Source organism: Lygodium microphyllum, chromosome 26, assembly GCF_053477565.2.
Source record: "Lygodium microphyllum isolate KBCC chromosome 26, Lygodium_microphyllum_v1.1.10, whole genome shotgun sequence".
Lineage (NCBI taxonomy): Eukaryota > Viridiplantae > Streptophyta > Polypodiopsida > Schizaeales > Lygodiaceae > Lygodium > Lygodium microphyllum.
Window position 1 is genome coordinate 73,413,707 of NC_141160.1, and position 22,200 is coordinate 73,435,906.

Genomic DNA, 22,200 nt, shown 5'->3' on the forward strand with positions numbered 1-22,200 from the left:
TCTTTTGTTGATGAAAGCCTCTTGTTGCAAATACCATCAAAATCATTGCATAAATCAAACATGCAAAAATACTTGCAGTATTTTCCTTCTTTATAAGACCCATGTACATAAGAACAATTCTTTGAAGTATGTCTAGACTCAAAACAAACTTTGCACCACTCTTTCTTCTTCTTTGATTTACCTATTGCAATTAATCAGATTAAAATTTTAAACTTCAAAACTGAAAATGAAACTTGAATGCTCTCTCATTAATCCTTCGTAGGATTCTTGTAGAAGGCAAAAGATAGTGCTTTCTCTTTCTTACTAGATTTAATCAAAGTTTATTATAGAGAGGATATTCCTACAATAACTCTTACATTTTGAAATATCTATGTGAACAATTTGTCTCTATTTTCATCCAAGATTGAAAATCTTCATGCTTCTCCTAAAAATTTTTGAAACTCCTACTGCTGTTATTGATTTGCTAATGGTTTCTACAATTCCTGAAACTTATTGTTAGAGAAAATAACAAAGTAATTGTCCTTCATACAAGAAGGAAGGAAAAATTAGCCCTATGAAATATATCATCTTGCTTCAAGTAATATATCACTACTTTAGTCACAATAGGTTGTTATAGATTTCTGGCATAAAGTAGAAACATTTTCTAAGTAGGGTTTGAATAAGTGATGCCGAGTAATAATGATGGAATGCATCATCTTGCTATATGAAATGTATCACTACTTCATACAAAATATCCAAATTTCTGCCATTAAAAAAGGCGTTTTTGCTAGTGTTTTAAACTAGAGATATAGAGAAGCAATGATAGGGTATACACACAAAAAACCCTCTGAACTCCATACAACAAATTCATTTTTCATCCATAAAACAAAGTCGTTTTTCACAAAGCTTCACACCACAGGTTCAGGATGACAATGGCAGGATCATGTCGCTTCAAGTAGTGGATTATTACTTCAAGTCTCTGTGCAAATTTTGGACTTCTAACAGCAAACAAATACGTTTTTGGTCAAGCTTTAGAACCAAAAATGCAACACAACAAAAGCAGAATTGTATCATTTTTCTTTTAAAAGTATATTACTGCTTCATACAAAAACTTCATAATTTTGCCATCAATCCTTGTCATTTTTACTAGTATTTCAACATAGAAATATAGAGAGGCAATGGCACGATCAAAAAAATAATAGTACCACCTGTGCATAGAAAACCTTTCAAACTGCATACAGGAATTTAGGATTTCTTCCCTAACATGGTCAATTTTTGACAAAGCTTCAAGTTTATGGTATCAAATGAGGCATTTTTCTATTAAACTTCCAGATCAAAGGTTCGAGAAAGCATGGCAGGATCGCCAAAGTGTTTCAGCCCCAAATCTATGTAGAATGCATAATAGGACTAAACTACCTCATACAAAATAAGAGTAAACTACATTAGGCAGTGTAAAAAATACCTAATACCTCATCAAGGAACTAGTAGGAAACTCAAAAATAATGACATAGAAACATGAAAACACATACTTCAACACAAATACTCAATAAATCAAATACATAAACTAGAGAATATGCTAGAAAAGAGCATAAACAAGGATATGAGTCATGGAATCCACTGTCATATTGTATTGCTGAGCAAGAAACTCTACAACTGGTCATGATCCAGAATAATGATCCATATGTGAGAAAAACACACAATGCCTCTTTAGGTTGCATTTTACAACTACCTACAAACTACACTTCATGAGGCAAACACCTTCATGACTGCTTTACACATAGAACTACTATGGCTAAGGTTCTAAACCATGCTAAGGGCAAACATAGTGTATCATGCCAATGGCTAATAATCTCCCCCACAATGAGTGGGTTCTCCTCTAGCATGTATTCAAAACATATTATCCTTTTCATCTTACCTTTTGCATGCATGTGTGGCAAATCTCACAAAGGGATTATAATCACTTATATGACTTGTGATTTATTTGTGGTGTTATTTTTTAACAATAACAATAAGTATAAACTATTATAAGCATACAAATATTAACCAATGTAATATTTCTCTATTTTTAAGTGAGTCTTCTAAATATCATTTGTAGTTGGCATGACTTAAATATAATATAACAAAGCCATAACCTTACTATAAGATAATAAGAGATCTTATCAAGTGGAAACTAGTTGAATGTATAGCTTCTGAAGAGCACCTTGCCACAACACACACTGAACCATCAACCGACCAAGCAAAGGCTATAAGTACACCTTTTGGCCACAAAACTTGTAAGAAATTCCCTTCTTCTCTAAGAAATTGAGCTCTCAAGACACACAAGAGAGAATGCACACAAGAAATTGAGAAATGCTTCCATCATGACTCTCTTCCTCTTCCTCACTCTCCATGAGAAAGGAGCATAAGAGAGAAAGAAACAAGAACAAGAAAGATGAGAGTCGTGCCAAATGAGAGAGGGAAAAATGAAGCATGAGAGGAGAAGATAAAGGGGAAAGGGGATTGCAACCACCCACCTCCTCAAATCACCCGACAAACCTCCTCCTTTGTTGATATTATGATATTCAAATTTGCATACATGAACTAAGGTCTTAGAGACCCTTCACTCTTAGAATGGGACAAATGGTGTTGACCCTCCCTTTTCCTAGGAATATTTTTATATGCCCTTGGGCAACATTACTTCATATAGGACTTTTGAAAACTAGTTACAAGTATAAATATACCATTTTACAAGAGATGTTTCCATAAGGAGCACATTTTTGTGCCTTTATTTGCACACATTTTTGGGTTACCATTGCTCATGTACTAAAATGTGAAGTGGTGTGCAGACAAATTGGATAAGAAATATGTTTAGATCAAATAAAATCTTCATCTTCATCATCAATATTCATTTTCTTATTTGATAATTGAATTGGCATTGGACAAGGCAGGGAATAACACACAATAAAGAAACACACAACTAAGGCATTGAGCCTAGGTTTCTAAAGCACACCAAATAAAACCACATGCAAAACTTGAAAGATAGGGCTCTTAACCAATATGCACATAGGAATGGGATTACACACTTTGCATAGGTTGAAACACAACCACACCATAAGCTCATAAAGAAAACCTGAAGAAGATGTATAAGTGAAGCACACAATCCCTTGCAAAGGATATTGAATTGGAGCTCTCCAACCCGATTCATGTATTTTGGAACGGAAAAGGAGTGTAGATCTTATTGAAAAAAAAGAAAGAAATTGGATAGAAAAAATACTTTATAAGAAGTGTTGTGTGTATTGGAGGGTAAGAATCTTAGCGAAAATGCCATATTAGGATAGGAAGAATTTGTATGTGAAAGAGCTTTAGAGAAGGTCTTGATTATCATAGGTTTAGAATCCTTGCTTTATAGTGTTAAATGTTTGAAGATTTAAATACAAAAGTAATTGCAGAATGAGATAATTTTGAGTAGCATTGTGATGCCACCTAGAGTGGGAGGAGGCGAGTGAAGGAGGATCAAATAGATTTGTCAATGCCGTTCTTGCTAGCCATCATGGTAATGGCGGATGGGCAACCTGGCACTCGATGATTGGCATGCAAGGTGTCACTTTCCTTTGCCATAGAGATTGTCCAACAACTCGTGTGTAGCTAGCAATAGGTCTATTGCCAAATGGAGGAATGGGAGTGTTTGTCTTGATAGTGCCGAGAGACGAGGCCTCTGGGGTGAGAGGCAGATGACTAGCGATCATAGCCTCTCAGCTAGACACAAGGTCTTGATAGACCTCACCACCAGCTTAGTGAGAGCAGATGAGCAACATAAGAAAATATTGATGAAAGAAATGACAAAAGGTGTGGAATGGGGTAGCAAGTGAACGCTTTCTTTGCTAACTATGGGCAAAGGGAGTGCCAAAGGAAAGTGGAGGGAAAGAGAGGAAAGAGGGAGATACAAGGATGGGAATATGGCTTGTTGGTCTATGATAAGGTGGCTTTTCTTTTTAAAATTTATTTTGGAAGGAAAAAATGACGAAGAACGAATATCAAGAACAAAAAGGGTTTAGCAACCCATCTTCTTTTCCATCTTCTCATTGATGAAGCCACTCTCTCCTCGATTTTAAAAAACCTATCTCTTCTTCTAAAGGATGCAACCATTTCCACAACCCAAATTTGACTACAAACCTTTGAATCTCTTGCATGTTCCATAGCCACCTCTTTCCCAGTTAGTGTACCAAATGAAGAGCACCTTGCCACGACACACAATGAACCATGAACTAACCAAGTAGAAGTTGCAAGCACACTTGATGGCCACAAAAACCTACAAGAAACTACGTTCTTCTCCAAGAAACCGAGCTCTCAAGACACACAAGAAAGAAGGCACACAAGAAATTGAGAAATTCTTCCATCCTTACTCTCTTCCTCTTCCTCACTCTCCATGAGGTTTTGCAAAGGAGCATAAGAGAGAAAGAAACAAAAACAAGAAAGATGAGAGTTGTGCCGAAGTGAGAGAGGGAAAAATGAAGCATGAGAGGAGAAGATAAAGGGGAAAGGGTATTGCAACCACCCACCTCCTCAAATCACCCGACAAGCCTCCTCCTTTGTTGATATTATGATATTCAAATTTGCATACATGAACTAAGGTCTTAGAGACCCTTCATTCTTAGAATGGGACAAATGGTGTTGACCCTCCCTTTTCCTAGGAATATTTTTATATGCCCTTGGGTAACATTACTTCATATAGGACTTTTGAAAACCAATTACAAGTATAAATATGCCATTTTACAAGAGATGTTTCCATAAGGAGCACATTTTGGTGCCTTTATTTCCACACATTTTCGGGTTACCATTGCTCCTGTACTAAAATGTGAAGTGTAGTGCAGACAAATTGGATAAGAAACATGTTTAGCTCAAATAAAATCATCATCTTCATTGGTCACTAGTATGCAAGGTGGCACTTTCCTTTGCCACAGAGATTTTCCAGCAACTCATTTGCAATTGACGATAGGTTTGCTACTACCAAATGGAGGACTAAGGGGGTTCATCTTGATAACGCCACGAGACTAGGCCTCAAAGATGAGAGGTAGATGGCTAGTGATCATAGCCTCATGGCCTTTGTCAGACACAAAGTCTTGGTAGATCTCGCCAGCTTAGTGAGAGTGGAATAGCAACATAAGAAAATATTGATGAAAGGAATGATGAAGAGGTGTGGACTGGGGTAGCAAGTGGATGCTCTCTCTACTTAAGTGTGGGTGAAGGGAGTGCCAAAGAAAAACAAACGGGCAGAGAGGAAAGAGGGAGATGTAGGGACGGGAATAGGGCTTGTTGGGCTATGATAAGGTGGTTTTTCTTTTAAAATTTATTTTGGAAGGCAGAAATGATGAAGATTGAACATCAAGAATAAGGGTTTAGAAACCCATCTTCTCATTGATAAAGCCATTCTCTCCTCGATTTTAGAAAACACATCTCTTCTTCTTGAGGATGCAGCCCATTCCATGACCCAAATCCCGACCTCAAACCTTTGAATCTCTCCTCAATTTTATAAAACTCATCTCTTCTTCTTGAGGATGCAACCCATTTCATGACCCAAATCCTGACCACAAACCTTTGAATCTCTTACAGGTTCCATAGCCACCTCTTTCCCGGCCAGTGCACCAAATGAAGAGCACCATGCCACGACACCCAATGAACAACAAACCGACCAAGTAGAGACTGCAAGCATACCTGGTGGCCACAAAAACTTGCAAGAAACTCTCTTCTTCTCCAAGAAATGTAGCTCTCAAGAGTTGCAACCAGCCACCTCCTCAAATCACTCAACAATCCTCCTCCTTTCTTTATATTATGATATTCAAATTTGCATACATGAACTTAGAGACACTTCATTTTCAGAATGGGACAAAAGGTATTGACCCTCCCTTTTCCTAGGAATATTTCTATATGCCCTTGGGCTACATTGCTTCATATAGGACTTTTGAACACCAGTTACAAGTATAAATATGCCATTTTACAAGAGATTTTTCCATGAGGTGTATATTTTTGTGCCTTTATTTACACACACTTTGGAGTTATGAGCTTGGCTTGGTGATCAAATTTGCCACACCTCTACACATCAATTGTATGTATCATAAATGAATATGAGCATGACAATCATTATAAATAAATATTTTTCAACATCCTAAAAATATACATATGAATTAGAACCAACTAATCATAAAGTAAATAGTCCATGGATACTCTAGGCGCACACTAAGTAAATGAGTGCATATAAAACATTTAAATGTGTATTGTAATGGGATCACCTACTAGTGTTATTACCCATGTGCATACCAATGAGTATTAGTGACTAGAAAGGACATGCATCCCCATCAACTCTTAGCTCAAGGTAGAACTATCTAAATCCATTTTCCCCTTAAGAACACACCCCAACATCAAGGAAGAACTATCTAAGGCAATCATCCTCGTGGCATGCACATAGGAGAGAACTATTTAAAGCTATATGCTCCTTTGTAGATAAATTAATGCTCATGTCTAGCATGCTTCAAAGGGTATCCTCATGCTAAAGCCTTTGTTACATGAGTCACAAAGGGCAAGGTGCACACAACAAAGGAGGTCACCTTTGTCACAAAGAGTCTCCCTTGATTTTTCTTACAAAGGGCACCCTATGTGACACATATTCATGGTGGCTAACCTTTATGTATTGCATGTTGCAATTAGGGATCATAGTGAAACAAAGACCCCCACGAGTGTGCCATTATGACTTCGGGTCACACAAAGCGCTTGTAAATCCATTGTCTATGATGTGTGAATTATGTAGGGTACCCTCATGACTACCATTCCAATAATTTTCTAAAGTAACAAAATATAAGTTGTCTCTATGGGAGATTAATTTGATTCATCAAGAAATGACTATCATTTATCTCAAATTAAAAATGTTGTTCATGTATTGTAAGATGGTATTAAAAGATGTGATAATACTTGCTTGCTAATTACAAACCACCTCTAATCAAAGTAATACCAAATCTATTAGAAGTGCATTTAGAAATGCATGAGAATAGGTTCTTACTAGAGACAAACACTATGGCCTTGAAAAGTATGGACAAATTATCGATGAAAACAAAGTATGGACAAATTATTGATGAAAACAAAGATAAGGCACATGCATTAAGTATCTTACACAAATGATGACAAAAATTGGAGCAAAATAGCTCCATTTTGAAATCATTATGCGAATTAAAGTTTCTTTCAATCCATTGTTGATTCACTTGTGTCTATTTTTAACACATTGTTGGCATAAGAAAAAGTGATCAAATAGTTGATCTAGTCTCCTTTCAACTTGACTCTTGGTTTTGAGAAATGAACATTTCAACACTACCCATGTAAAGAAAATAAGCATGATGGGATGTACACTCATGAACCAAGAATATGTTGCAATAAAACCCCTGCTAGTATAAGACACCACCCATATATAGAAAGTAAATGATGGGGCATACAGTCATTGGCCAATAATATGTTGCAACAAAACCCCAACTTATTTAAGACACTTTATTGGTTGCTATGTAAGCTACATTGATATAGAGCTTCCCCTAGGCAGCCCATATTCCCCATGGCATGCTCGTCATCCAAGATAGTGCAATTCTTCCAAAGGTATTGTTAGCATATCATCATCAACAATCAGTATCAAGCCTTGGATTGGTCAATTGATGGTTGGAGAATATTGAACTAGGTGATGCCAAGAAATTGATTTAGAAGCCATAGGTACACAAGGCTAGTCATGTGATGTATTCAGTAGTGCCACAATTTTCATGTATGAACAAGGCCTATAACATGACTCTAAATGTTTGCTCTTAGTGCATATCCATGCAAAGGGGCACTAAGCCATGGTGACAAAATCTTCATCAGCAATTTTGTGATGGATAATAGCAAGAAATGTGATAGTATGAGTGAGATATATATATACACATCGCCAATTTTGTGGTGGATGGTAACAAGAATTGTTGAATGTGTGTGTGTGTGTGTGTGTGTGTGTGTGTGTGTGTGTGTGTGTGTGTGTGTGTGTGTGTGTGTGTGTGTGTGTGTGTGTGTGTGTGTGTGTGTGTGTGTGTGTGTGTGTGTGTGTGTGTGTGTGTGTGTGTGTGTGTGTGTGTGTGTGTGTTCATTTGTTTGTTTATGTCGATCATTTTAGCATTATAAGGCCAAAATGTCCTATGAGATCAAAATTGTGAATATTGTGTTCATTTGTTTGTTTATGTCGATCATTTTAGCATTATAAGGCCAAAATGTCCTATGAGATCAAAATTGTGAATATTGTGTTCATTTGTTTGTTTATGTCGATCATTTTAGCATTATAAGGCCAAAATGTCCTATGAGATCAAAATTGTGAATATTGTTAGGTAGACAAATATAATTAAAACAAAATGGAACGATAATATCAACATGTACAAGAGCTTCTTGCTTTTTCAAATCCCAGTGCCCAGAGAGTGTGTACACGCACATATGTCAAGATTATTTGAGGGGTTTGGCCATTTGAAGTTCTGTTGATTGATTGATTGATTTGATTATAGCTTGTCATGTAAAAGCTTCCATTAGGCCTAGACACATTATTAAGATACCACAAACATTATGAAAACACATTATTGAAATACACCAAGTTTAATTAATTAAGACTTGTCATATGAAAGCTTTAATGAGGCCAAAACACATGTTTAAGAGGCACACATTTCATTATTGGGAATCTGCTGGCTTATGTTGCTCTCTTCCGGCACCCTAGTCTTTACTTATATGACTGGGACTATGGTTTGTGTGACTATTACTTCGCCTGTGACGCCATGGCGGCCCCGACTCCTTCCTCTTCGGGTGCCGGCAGGTACCCAGCCAAGCTCACGCCTTATGTCGTCCTCAGCTGCATCATGGCAGGCAGTGGTGGCCTCATGTATGGATACGACCTGGTTGTTGCTGGTATGATCGTTGATCGACTGGATGGTCCCCCTCAATCTACCTTGTGCTGATTAATTCTTGTTGTTTGACTAATTTTGATTGTTGCATCAATCTATTCATGCTGATCAATTTTACTCAATCTTTGATTATTTTGATGGATATTACTCGTTGCATCAATCTGTTTATGCTGATCACTTTTGCTTGATTTTGATTGTCTTGATTGATTTTTATGCTGATCAGTTTTGATTGATTTGTTACATTGTTTTGATTGCTTTTGGTTGTTGCGTCAATCTACTGTATGCTGGTCAGTTAGATTGTTGCATCAATTTATCATGCTGATCAATGTTGATCAATTTTGAGTACTTTGGCTGTCCATCAATCTATTTGTGCTTTATTGATCCAATTTCGAGACACGGCTATCTGTATGATTGTGTGTTTTAGGTGCGTTTTGAAAGAAATGCAGATCAGTATGACTGTGTATTCCAATGCATTTTGGAAAATGGGTATTGATAGAACTGAGAATTTTTGGCTGTTAGAACATGAATTACTTTTTCTGTCAGATCAACCAGAATGTACATCCAATCATCTCATCTTTGGAAAATACATGAACAATGTACCATCTAACATCCATCTGGAGAAATTTGAGAAGCAGTAGTACAACATTTGTATAATCTTGTGTTCAGAAAAGCATTTAAATCATGTATGATCTGACATTCATCTGAAAAAAATTGAGAGCCATCGAAATGCAGGTGGGATTGCTGTGATGGATGATTTTTTGGTCAAGTTCTATCCAGATGTCCTGGTACAGAAAAAGAATGCAAAGCAAGATACCTATTGCAGGTACAAGAATGATGTGTTCCAACTCTTTGCTTCATGCCTGTATTTATCAGCTCTCCTGTCGACGCTTCTTGCATCGTCCACTACACGGCATTTTGGCCGCAGATCAACCATGCTCATAGCTAGCATGCTCTTTATTCTTGGCACAGTGATGGGCACTGCAGCACAAAACCTTGGTATGCTCTTGACCGGCAGAATGCTGTTAGGCAGTGGACTCGGCTTTTCAAATCAGGTCTGAGTTCTGTTCCACTTATCTCCCACTGGAACTTCCGTCAGTTTTATAGAGACATGTTCACATCATTACTGAGGAAGTCCCCTCATATCATGTTTTCACAATCAATGGCTGACCAGATTGCATAGGTTATGTTTTCTGTGGTAATTCAAGGATCACGCTGATCTTCCTTAATCATAGAGTAGAGGAAGTCCACTACACAGTCTGTTCTAGTAGTACCTTATGAACATTTGTGGTATTAGTCGAACCCTGTTCCACTCTCCAAACATCCATTTGCTGCTAGCATCAGCTTATGGAGTTTTGCAATTATCCGGATGTACTTCTTGTGAGTGTGTTTGTTTATTAAGCACAAATGTCTTCCAGTATAATGGTGCCTTTCCTTCTGTTCAATCACGAAAATGTCTTTGTTTGCAGGCTGTAAACCTCTATTTGGCAGAGGTTGCACCACCTAGGCTCAGAGGAGGGCTGCATTATACATTCACAGTTTTTGTCAGTTCAGGCATAGTTTTAGGCAATGTTGTGAATTATTTTGCTGAAAGCATACACCCATGGGGATGGCGTCTCTCCCTTGGCATTGCCGGAATCCCTGCCATTTTGTTTACTTTTTTCAGCTTGCTGCTTCCTGAAAGCCCAAGCAGCTTGATACAAAGGGGCCACTATGACCAAGCCAAAAAGGTTCTGGCTGAGATTCGAGGGTCGAGTGAGATCGAGGCCGAGTTTCAGGAGTTGCTAGATGTGATTCAGAATGATGATCTAAAGTCTAATAGCTTTGGGAAATTGTTAGAGAGACGAAATGTCCCGCAGCTTGTGATGGGTGTAACATTCCCAATCTTACAGCAAGTGACAGGCAATGATGCCATACTCTTCTATGGTACCTTCTTGTTCAAGACCGCAGGCTTTGGTGACCAGGCAGCACTCTATTCTGCTGTCATTGTAGGAGCCATGGGCTTCCTAGCTAATTTTGTTGCCCTCTGTGTTGTAGACAGAACTGGAAGAAGAAGGCTACTTTTATCAGGTGCAACAGTAATGCTTTCAGCTATGGTAAGCTCTCTCTCTCTCTCTCTCTTCCCTGTGAGGGTTATTGAATTAACAAATAGAACTATGTACAAAGGGCCATCTGAACAACCAACTTAGACACAGACAGCTAGAAAATGACCTAAGGAGATGCTAGTAGAAAAAAGACACATCATGAAGGAATCACAATTGAAGTGAATGGATAATCTCCATCTATGGAACAACCACCTTGCCAAGAAGAACACCAACAGAAACCATAGAACCCCACTTGCCACAGCAACAATCCGTGAACCCGACCAATATGATACCTTTAGCCGATAAAAATTAAGGGCATTTCATGTCCTCTATAAGTGCAAAAGACCAGGAGGATGCTTTGGCTGTAAGTTGGCTGTTGATGACATCTTACCTAAGACCATTCCAATGCAAAGAGTGAAAGAGTGGAGGATGCGTTGGCTGTAAGTTGTCTGTTGATGACATCTAACCTAAGACACACACACTCTCTCTCTCTCTCTCTCTTAGACTGCATATGAAGGTCACTGAATTGAAGAATATTTAGATGTACAAGAGCGATCCATTCAGCAAACAAAAGCTAGACAGGTAGCTAGGTAAACAACTTAACATGTGCCATCTTATAACTTGTAGAAAAAGGATACATGCAAACAAAGCCATCACCATTGTGGTCCTCGACCATATTGCCCACTGTTGAACTCCAAAACTTAGTAGCCTTCTTTATATTTACAATCCAATGTTCAAAGTCCTCCAGCACATGATGAACATCATCCCAATGTTTACCATCATCTAGCATATGATGAACACCATATGTAGACTACCAATAAGTCTTAAAATCCTTGAACTTCCAATCACTCTAAGGATCCTGGTCATCAAGAGGAGGGACTAACCCTAAAATAGACATCTTTTGAGTAAAGCACCCCAAAAGTGTTTAGTCAATTGTAGACATGTTGAATCTTTTTAAAATTTAGAGGATTGCATTGTCAAGCAAAATGATATTATTAGGTACATAGTCTCTAGTCATGCCATTCTATACAACTTTTAAGATGCTTCTTCCCATTCCAATCTAATAATTCACAACAATCAAATATCTCATTTGGATAAAGAATTACTTACTATGTTCCCATTTTATATGTGATAACTCTTCTTGCTGAAATACAAGAGATGGAACAATAATGAACATGGTGTAGTGTACAGAATCTGGGCAAGAAATCAGGAGTAAGGGAACATCAAATTTTTCTTCAACCCTAAACAAATTGATACAAAGATGGTTATGTCCACCCATATGCTTCCATTATGAAGCTTAGATGGCAATCTAGACAGATGATTGGTGAAGACCTTAAGGCTAGCTAGAAGAACTCTGATATGTAAGATTTGGATGATGATGGTTGTGAATGGGTCTCCCTTTTATATTCTCGAAGATTGGTATGTCCAGTCTACCATATTACAAACATTTACTAGTCGACTACTAGGAAATATTTCCTTTACTATAGAGTTGGAAACATTACTTCCAAACCTTGTTAAGGGAGCCCTTGGTCCCCCTTAAGACTCCCCAGCTAGGGGTTGCATTTGTGGACCCATGACCCCGAAATAGAGGCCCCTGATAACTCCTACACCCCACAAGTGGATGCATAGCGCCTCAAGTTACTACCAACTTAATTACTCTAACCTAAAGACTAGACCCACTAAGGTCGCCTTTTTGGCATCCGATCACATTAATCTCATCTAATGTTCAAGGTAGGACGCAACCAATTATTTGGAATCACATATTTCTTATCCTCATAATGGAGGCCTTACAACTTGGAGCACCATGGATCATTGGTGGCACCTTATAATGGTGGGATATTAAGTATATTTAACATATCCCACCTTAAAGTTGGTAATTTGATGCAACCAATTATTTGGAATCACATGTTTCTTCTCCTCATAATGGAGGCCTTATAACTTTGAGTGCCACGGATCATTGGTAGCACCTTATGAGGGTGTGGCAGTAAGTATATCTAACATATCCCACCTTAAAGTTGGCAATTTGATATTCCCACAGGGTAGTTTAACTTGTTGAGTGAACTTCTCCATCATAGATATCTCTAAGTGAGGAGTTATAGATGGGTAAACTTATATTGCAAATAAAGACAATACTATGAGCTTGGAATATTGAAGAGAGACTATGAATGTCTCCATAGAAAGCTTGAATTCACTACAAATTTCTACATAAGTAAATTCAATCCACTTAACTTGAAGTACTCATAGGAATGTAACAATGAACCTTTTAAGAATATCACACACACACACACACACACTCTCTCTCTCTCTCTCTCTCTCTCTCTCTCTCTCTCTCTCTCTCTCTCTCTCTCTCTCTCTCTCTCTCTCTCTCTCTCTCTCTCTCTCTCTCACCAATGTAAAAACTCCTCCTCCTCCTCCTCCTCCTCCTCCTCCTCCTCCTCCTCCTCCTCCTCCTCCTCCTCCTCCTCCCATAATCCATACCTCATCAAGGGGAATAGGCTTCTTAACACACAACATGATGTGTGTGCCTGCACAAGTGCATATACATGTATGCATTCACACATAGATATGGATGGGTGGATGGGGCATTGTGCAAATGCTTCTTTTCATATAAAAATTGCAATTATACTAGTTAACCATGGTCATAACACTATTCTTATTAAAACTTATTTAGATTAAAAGAGAGAAAATTTAAATCAAAATAATCGAAGAGAATTGAAGCTAATGAAGAAATCACATGATTTTAAGTAGTATGGATAGTCTACACTATCCAAAACCTACTTCAAATGGATGAAAAATGATAGGGAGTATGCAACATAATGGGAAAGAAAGTCAAACACCAAAAATCATACCAAACTATCTTCTTGGAGGTTGGTTTTCAAAAATCTCATCATTGTCTCCTAATAAGGATTTTGATACAGTCAACACATGATAAATTGGTTAGTGATGGTTGGAAGTCATCGACAAGAAGCTCATGCAAAGCTTGTTAATGATGAGAATGTGCAACATAATGGGAACACAAGCATAAGTACCAAAAATCATATCAAACTATCTTCTTGGAGGTTGGTTTTCAAAAATCTCATCATCATGTCCTAAGAAGGATTTTGACATGACCAACACATGATAAATTAGCTATTGGTGGTTGGAAGTCATCAACAAGAATCTAGTGCAATGCTCATGTTTGCTAGGAATTATCCCATATGTAGCACACCCAAATAATATCTCCACAAAATCACTCTCAATTACATAGGGAGTTTACTCTTTTACATAGTACGTAGATTATTTTTCCACCACTTAGGAGGCTCACTATGGTGACCCATTTAATTTTCATATAGTTGAACCCATGGAGGACGGAGTCTATAACTTTTGGTGGTTGTTAAGTTTATAAACGAGAAAATATAATATTTTTGATAGACCCTCTACTAAGTTCCATATCAAAGATTTTGTCTCCCTCTAAAGGGGGTGCGAATAATTGTGTGGATGAAAATAGAATTTTCCTTTTTGGGCCCAAAAGGGATGGGATTTTCTTCCTTAGAAGAGGTGGTTTCTCCATTCTTTCTTGTTTGACTTTACTAGAAGATTAAGAGGGTATTAAGAGAAGAAATAATATTTTGTAGTTAATGATTCCTTTGGATGAGGTTAAGAATTTTTGAGATTATACCTTGCATAATGGCCAATTTTCTAGCAAGAAATAGGAAAGGATGCAAATTGTAATTGAGCCAACAATGTGAGGACATATCCAACTACTGACTAAGGAGCCAACACCATAGAGTGCATATCTATAGCTTAGGTGATAATGAAAAAGCAAGCAGACATGGTGAAAGCCTTTATCCCAACACTCATAAAAAGCTCTTTAATCGACCAATCAAAAAAAGAGACTACTTCTTTTTCCCCTTAGATAAGACACATCTAAGTGTTCACAAGCACCTCCCCCCTAACATACTCATTCCATTTCAACAAATTTTATGTGAAATGATATCATATATAACTAAGTTACTTAAAACTTGCATCATATTTTAGGGTATGAATGAATTCAAGTTGGTAGGTTCTTTAGAATCAATAATAAGATATAAAAGAATGTTGTGACTACTATTTTATCCATGGGGATCACACACTTCAAGTATCTAGAGTGTTGGCTTGTACATCTTCATACTAATAATTATTGGTGGGAAACCTTAATAGAGGTGAAAATCCCAATATGTACTAGTACAAAAGGAATTTTATTTGTAGTTCTTGTCCCATAAAGAATGCCATATGAGGATAGACAAATGGATATATTAGCATCATGCAAGAAATAAGGACATGTTTTTACATGCCCTTTTCTCACCATGCTTAAAAACAATTTAACTCTTGAACAATGGCTTCTCATTGCCACATATTAAAATAGCATTTTTCTTTGTATTCTATGCATCATGGATATCTCTTGGTAGGGAAAGATGGCTATTGAACCCTTACTCAAATGTCAAATTTATACTTGTTGGTAAAAATAATGAAAAGATTTGGACCTCATCGATGTCGGGTCCCACCACCATCACTAAGCTAATCAAATTCTATATGCATGAAATCTTAGCAGCGTGGTGTGTGAGTACCCTAAAATATTGTAAGGAGTTATCAAGTTCAAAATCATTTTAAGGAAGGAAAAGTAATGCTATAAGTTTTTTACATTCTAAAATGTTAATAGTTTTTTCATATCACCAATGATAGGGTTATGATCAAAAGGTATAACATATGCAACATAATTTGAGGTCTCTTATGTAGGTGGCCATGGCATGTGTATTTGCAACTGGATTACAAGGGATGAGACAAAAGTTATCAATGGGTGAAGGCATAGTGGAGGTGGTGGTGGTGTGTATATTTGTCTTTGCATTCTTTGGGACACTAGGGCCCCTAGCTTGGATTATTCCGAGTGAAGTGTATTCATTGGAGGTGCGGTCAGTAGGACTAAGTGTGACCGTGTGTATCAACATGCTTTTCAAATTTGTAGTTGCACAAACCTTCTTGTCTATGTTGTGTGCATTCAAGTATGCCATATTTTTGTTCTTTGGTGGTTGGGTTGTGGTCACAATCGTATTTGTGACTCTCTTTTTGCCTGAAACAAAAGGCATACCCATCCATGGCATGCATGAGCTTTGGGCAGCACATTGGTTTTGGAAGAGGGTGGTGCCCCACTCTACCTATGAGGATTACAAGACCATAGCCTAATTATTTACTTGCTTCTTGACTAACCTTGAATAAAATTAAAACCAAAATATTAAGAAGTGTATAAGTATATGCATACTATATGGTATTTGCAACTATTCTTGAAAAAGATTGAAATCTAAACATTGACAAGTGTTATTACATCCTATGGCAACATAAAAATAGATTCTTATGCCACTTTAGAATATCAATTATACACTTGTACGCTTGAGGTTTGTCAAAATTTTACCTTTGGCTTGTCCAAGAGAAGCGTCCAATCCAAGGTGATGACTCTCACTTGCATCTATGGCGCTCTTTCTAGTTGTTGAAATTAAAGGTATACTACAAAAGTGAAAGATATGAATAGGTAGGTGTAGTCTTCTATCTCTCAAGGCCCTCAAATCCATACCCTATTATGATTTTTACACATGAATATATTATCTTTATTCATTATGATGGTACAAAAATCCATCAAACATTGCTTATAGGAAGATATAAAGTTTGTCAAGCTTTTATATCCAACATGATTAAGAGAAGCATCAAATTAACATGAATATATTATCTTTATTCATTATGATGGTACAAAAATCCATCAAACATTGCTTATACGAAGATATAAAGTTTGTCAAGCTTTTATATCCAACATGATTAAGAGAAGCATCTAATTAACATGTTGGATTCCCAAAATTTGACCTAATCATCTTGGTTGCATAGTACAAATATCGGATTGGTATATTACAAAACGTATGGGACTATTGCATGATGGCCTTATAAAATATAGGGTATGATATGGGAACACATCATAAATATGAAGATTATTATGCTAGATTAAGCAATGGATTAGTGAAAATTTTATTTCTTACAAAATATTATCTCATAGGAAAGAATTATGGTTCATACAATAGAATCCTTTTGTACAAAATAAAGATTCTTTGATACAAAATAATTTTTTGTTATAGATTTTAGAATACACAATGGCTTGGATTAGCCTTTGAGCTAAGGGACTACAAAGACATTTGTTAAATTTAAAGTACTCATTTTAAATTTTATATTAAAAATTTTACAGATCAAACTAATTATGTAATGTGTGGTCTAGGTTATTTAAATTAGATGTTTAACTATGGTTGCTGATAAGTTCAAAGTTGAATTAGAAGTTTAGCTAAGTCATGTTTAATTAGTTAAAAGTTTAGTGAGTCTAAATTTAAACTAGAGATTTAGCTAAATGAGTTTTAATTAGTTTGAATTTTGGCAAATTCATTGGTTTGATCTTGAAAGGTTTAAATTTTAATTTACTTATCGATTGGATTGTTAATATCAAACAAATAGATAGCAAAGGAATAGTATAAAAAGGGGATATGGTAACAACTCTATTTTTATAAATTTATCCTTCAAATAGACCTATTTAGGATGGAAAAATTTTGACACCTCTACTTGATTTATTTATTATTTAAGTACACCTACATGATATTACTAAGTAGAGGAGAAAAGTTTGAGCAATTTTCGCATGCATGTAATTATTAGCTTGATGTGAAGCATCCTTATAGATATATCAAAACTCGCTAATTAGTGCATTGGCATTGACCTTTAGGGTATACTATCAAGATACCAATTATACAATTGCATAATCAACTTGTAGCCATATTGATATATCAAAACTTGTAAAGCATATAATTTTGCAATTAACTCACACATTATTAAAAGAAAGCAATCGATGTTATGGCAATGTGAAGAAGAGCTTATGAGTGGAAATTTCAGTGCCAAAGTGTTTGTCAAACACTTGTCTAGTATTGTGGGAGCTAAGCCTAGGAAAGTTGTAAGCATTCTTAGAGCCAGTGAATAAGTTGATAGGGGAGGACTTGAATTTAACGTTGGCCATGCCTTCTATTGAAGAATTACAATTTGTGATTAGGAAAATGTTTCTAAAATTGAGGAGAGAATGGATTTATCAATGAGAAGATGCATTGCTAAACCCTTGTTCTTGCTGTTTAATCTTCATCATTTCCACCTTCCAAGATAAATTTTTAAAAGAAAAACCACCTTATCATAGCCCAACAAGCCCTATTCCCATCCCTGCATCTCCCTCTTTCCTCTCTTCCCCTTCCTTTTTCTTTGGCACTCCCTTCACCCATAGTTAGTAGAGAGAGCATCCACTTGCTATCCCAGACCACACCCCTTCACCATTCCTTTCGTCAATATTTTCTTATGTTGTTGTTCCACTCTCACTAAGCTAGCTGGATCTACCAAGACTTTGTGTCTGACAAAGGCCATGAGGCTATGATCACTAGCCATTTTCCTCTCATCTTTGAGGCCCAATCTCTTGGCATTATCAAGACGAACACACCTAGTCCTCCATTTGGTAGTAGTAGACCTATCATCAATTGGACATGAGTTTTTGGAAAATCTCCGTGGCAAAGGAAAGTGCCGCCTTGCATACCAGGACCGATGAAGATGATGATTTTATTTGAGCCAAACATGTTTCTTATCCAATTTGTATGCGCAACACTTCACATTTTAGTACAGGAGCAATAGCAACCTGAAAATGTGTGCAAATAAAGGCACAAAAATGTGCTCCTTATGGAAATATCTCTTGTAAAATGGCATATTTATACTTGTAACTGGTTTTCAAAAGTCCTATATGAAGTATTGTTTCCCAAGGGCATATAAAAATATTCCTAGGAAAAGGGATGGTCAACACCATTTGTCCCATTCTAAGAATGAAGGGTCTCTAAGACCTTAATTCATGTATGCAAGTTTGAATATCATGATATCAACAATTGCTACCATCAATTCACAACTATTCTTTCATGCCATCACTGATTTTCCTTGGTGTTGCAACTATTACAATAAGGGTTCAATAGGATGTGAAGGATGGCACCTTGGAGCTTGGTAGTGGGTTTAACATCACATAAGATTATGTGAAATTAAGGATGTGGATTTAAGAATGCTTGTGGTGTGTTGGAAGCACTCATAAAAGGGAAACCATAATGTCACACTATGGCCTTGAGATGACCCAAGTATGTGAACTCAGGTTAAGGGTCATGCCTTATTGGATTAAGGTATAATTTTTTGACAAAAGCATTATTTATTTTTCATTGTGGATGACATATAAGGTTGTACTCCATAATAGTGTGGATGTAATGACACTATTGAAGGTAGTAAGACATGCTAACATAATTGATGACACATATGTGGACAACTTGATGATGTTGGTGGTATTGCTATGCTCTTGCATTTGAGAAACTAGGTTAGCCATCCAATTTTGACTATGGAACCCAAGTATACGAAAGAGAGCTTACATTGTGCATGGGGGACATGGTAGATTGAAGAGGATGATAAGAGGCTCCTACACATAGAAGACACAAAGAGGAGATAAGAGGAAAATATCAACATCTTAATGCCTTGAGAGTGGGCCTAATTGTGAGGAAATGAGTGAACATATCCACCCTAAGTTGTTTCCTATGGAGTATCATCAATCACTAATTACTTAGGGCCCTATCCTAATTGATGCCATCCCAACCCAATATGACTCTCTAATTTTTTTGATTGAGATGGAGTGCCTTGGCTCTAGCCCACAAGGATCACCTAAGGTTCTTATGACTCCTAGTCTCTAACTACAAACTAGCACCCAATTAAAAAATATCACTTTGCATCAATTGAAAGTGGACTAGCACTACACTTGGCTCAAAGAGAGTGATAGATGAGGAGGATCTAAGTGACAACCCTAGACCTTGTCAATATCTCACATCAAGTTCTAACACTTGAACCTAGGTACTCAACATTCAACTCTAGTCTTATAAGTTCCGTTAGGAAAGCACTCGACTAATCAAGTACACCTAGCCATTAGAAGAACAAATTGCAGTCCACATTACTAAGAAAAGATCTAAAAGGGAGTTCAAGAAGGTGGAATCCAACATGAGGGAACAAAAGGAAGACTTTGAGAGAACTCTCCCATATTCCTACAAGAAAGCTACGCAAGAGATGGATCACTCTCGTCCACAACCAGTAGAGGTGACAACATCTAAAAGAGATGAAGACAACTCTAGTAAAGAGTAGGAAAAGATAGCTGAGATTTGACCAATTATTGACCAAGAAATCTTCAAGTAGATAGTGACACAAATATAGAATATGTAAACTAAAATGATTGAGTTGTTAGAGAACTCCATGCCTAGGGATAGATGAAAGTAACTTCTTGCAACAAACTATTAAGGCAAGCTTGAATAGAGTTGTCAATATGATAGAAAAAAAGGACATGTGAGAGAGCACTTACTAGTCCATTGAATTATTGACCTCACTACACAAAAGGAGTCAACTTAAGGCACATGCTGATATTTCACTACAAGATATAGGACTTATACCGACGTTAAAAGTGACGAAAATGTAAATAACAAAATTTGCCCCCGTCGTCGCAAAAAGCATCGTTATTGGCGACGCCATAGAACAGTCGGTATCAACATCGATATCAGCGTCGCATTTGCGACACTGATACCGACACCAATAACGACGCTGATACCGATGGTCTGCGACGATAATAACGATACCAATAACGACACGAGTAGTAAATTTGCGATGATAATAGTGACGGTAACAAGAAAAAAAAATTTGTGGCAGGGCAGCTTGCATATAGCACTGTGTGCTTTATTTGGGCCATACAAAATAGTTTCTGCACTGTGTACAATGCTCGTGCAAACAAAAACAAAGTATCCTGAAATCATAACACTGATATATGAAATAAATACATGATCGCATAATGAAAGCGACTGGTACAATCATGACAAGATATCACTAATACATAGAAAATGTCTACATAGATCATGCGACCAAAAAAGGAAGGTGTGTGAGCTCCAGGGATCCAAGGGCGAGCTACATATCCTCGCCATCCGAAAGCTCGTCTTGCCGCAAAGGAGCATCAAATGGACTTTGCAAAAAAAGAAACAACAACACATCAATCCACCATATAATAATGCATTCTAATTAAACATGGTAACTATGGACAAGAAAGATGAGTGACTTACAGGGCCGCCGCGTCTATACAATCAGTCGAGCAATGTAGTGAGACCATGTCTCTCTACATATCGAGTCTCAAGCCCGGTCGGATCGCGATTTGTAATGGAGTACTGCAAAGAAAACAAAATACTAACTGTTAGAAACATGATTGTCAGTACAAAGGATATTGCAAAAAAATAAACAAGCAAAACAAAAGAAAAACTTACAAAGTCCTCCAAATATGTCCTGTGGCCGCCACTCCCAAGATGATGGACCACTCCGGCCTCGAGTCGTGCCCTTGCTGCCTCGCGTTGCTGACTCCAACGTCTTGGAGAATCTATTGCCTCCTCCCTTAGTCGGCGCCAGTCGTCCGCGTCTAACCACTTGGGCTTTGCAACCCCACTCTTGAGTGCCTTGCATGTGTCCAATCGTCTGTGTGACATATATGCACACATGCAATCCATCATCCAGCCCGTAGAAAATCTATCTACTGAGACTGGAACTGGAAACTCCTCATGCAAGGATGCTACTATGTAGTCCTTGCTCCCCTCTGGTATGTTATTCCAATGATCTAAGACATTGTGTCGAAGAACTTGTTGGCACAACTCTCTCATGCGAGCCATCACCCTCCTCCCCTCATCATTCATGATGATGGCTCCTGACCTATCCTCGACTAGATATGCATATCCCCCTGGGGTATGCCTAAGATGGGTCATCTCCCATCTGCGTCCACGCTCTTGGGCATATCCAGGAGACCCCTGTGCATCCAGTGTACCGACCGGGGTAATATATGTCGGAGTGGCACCCATAGGGGTGCCACCTATAGACGGCTGAGCAAAAGCCGAAGTAACTAGAGTAGACATCCCCACAGGTGTGACAAATCCTGGGGGTGATACAACTCCAACTGAACGACGAGATGGAGACACCGTGTCCGTGCCTCCACAGCATCCACCTAAGCCTAAGCCACTCTCCCTGGAACCGCCACGAGAGCGAGGAGTCGCACTTGTATCCCATGCCGACCGCGGGCTCACTGCCTCTATATCTCTGCAGCATCCCCCTGACCC

At 37.6% G+C, this 22,200-nt stretch overlaps 1 protein-coding gene across 1 annotated transcript; it reads left to right on the forward strand.

Annotated features, from left to right (window-relative positions):
- Positions 1–8,714: 8,714 nt before the first annotated feature.
- On the forward strand, positions 8,715–16,177 carry LOC148013407 (sugar transport protein MST4-like). Its single transcript, XM_087667888.1, has 4 exons — positions 8,715–8,901; positions 9,630–9,949; positions 10,364–10,990; positions 15,734–16,177. Exons 1-4 carry the CDS (start codon positions 8,772–8,774, stop codon positions 16,175–16,177), a joined length of 1,521 nt encoding a protein of 506 aa, XP_087524014.1. The 5' UTR covers positions 8,715–8,771.
- Positions 16,178–22,200: the final 6,023 nt, after the last annotated feature.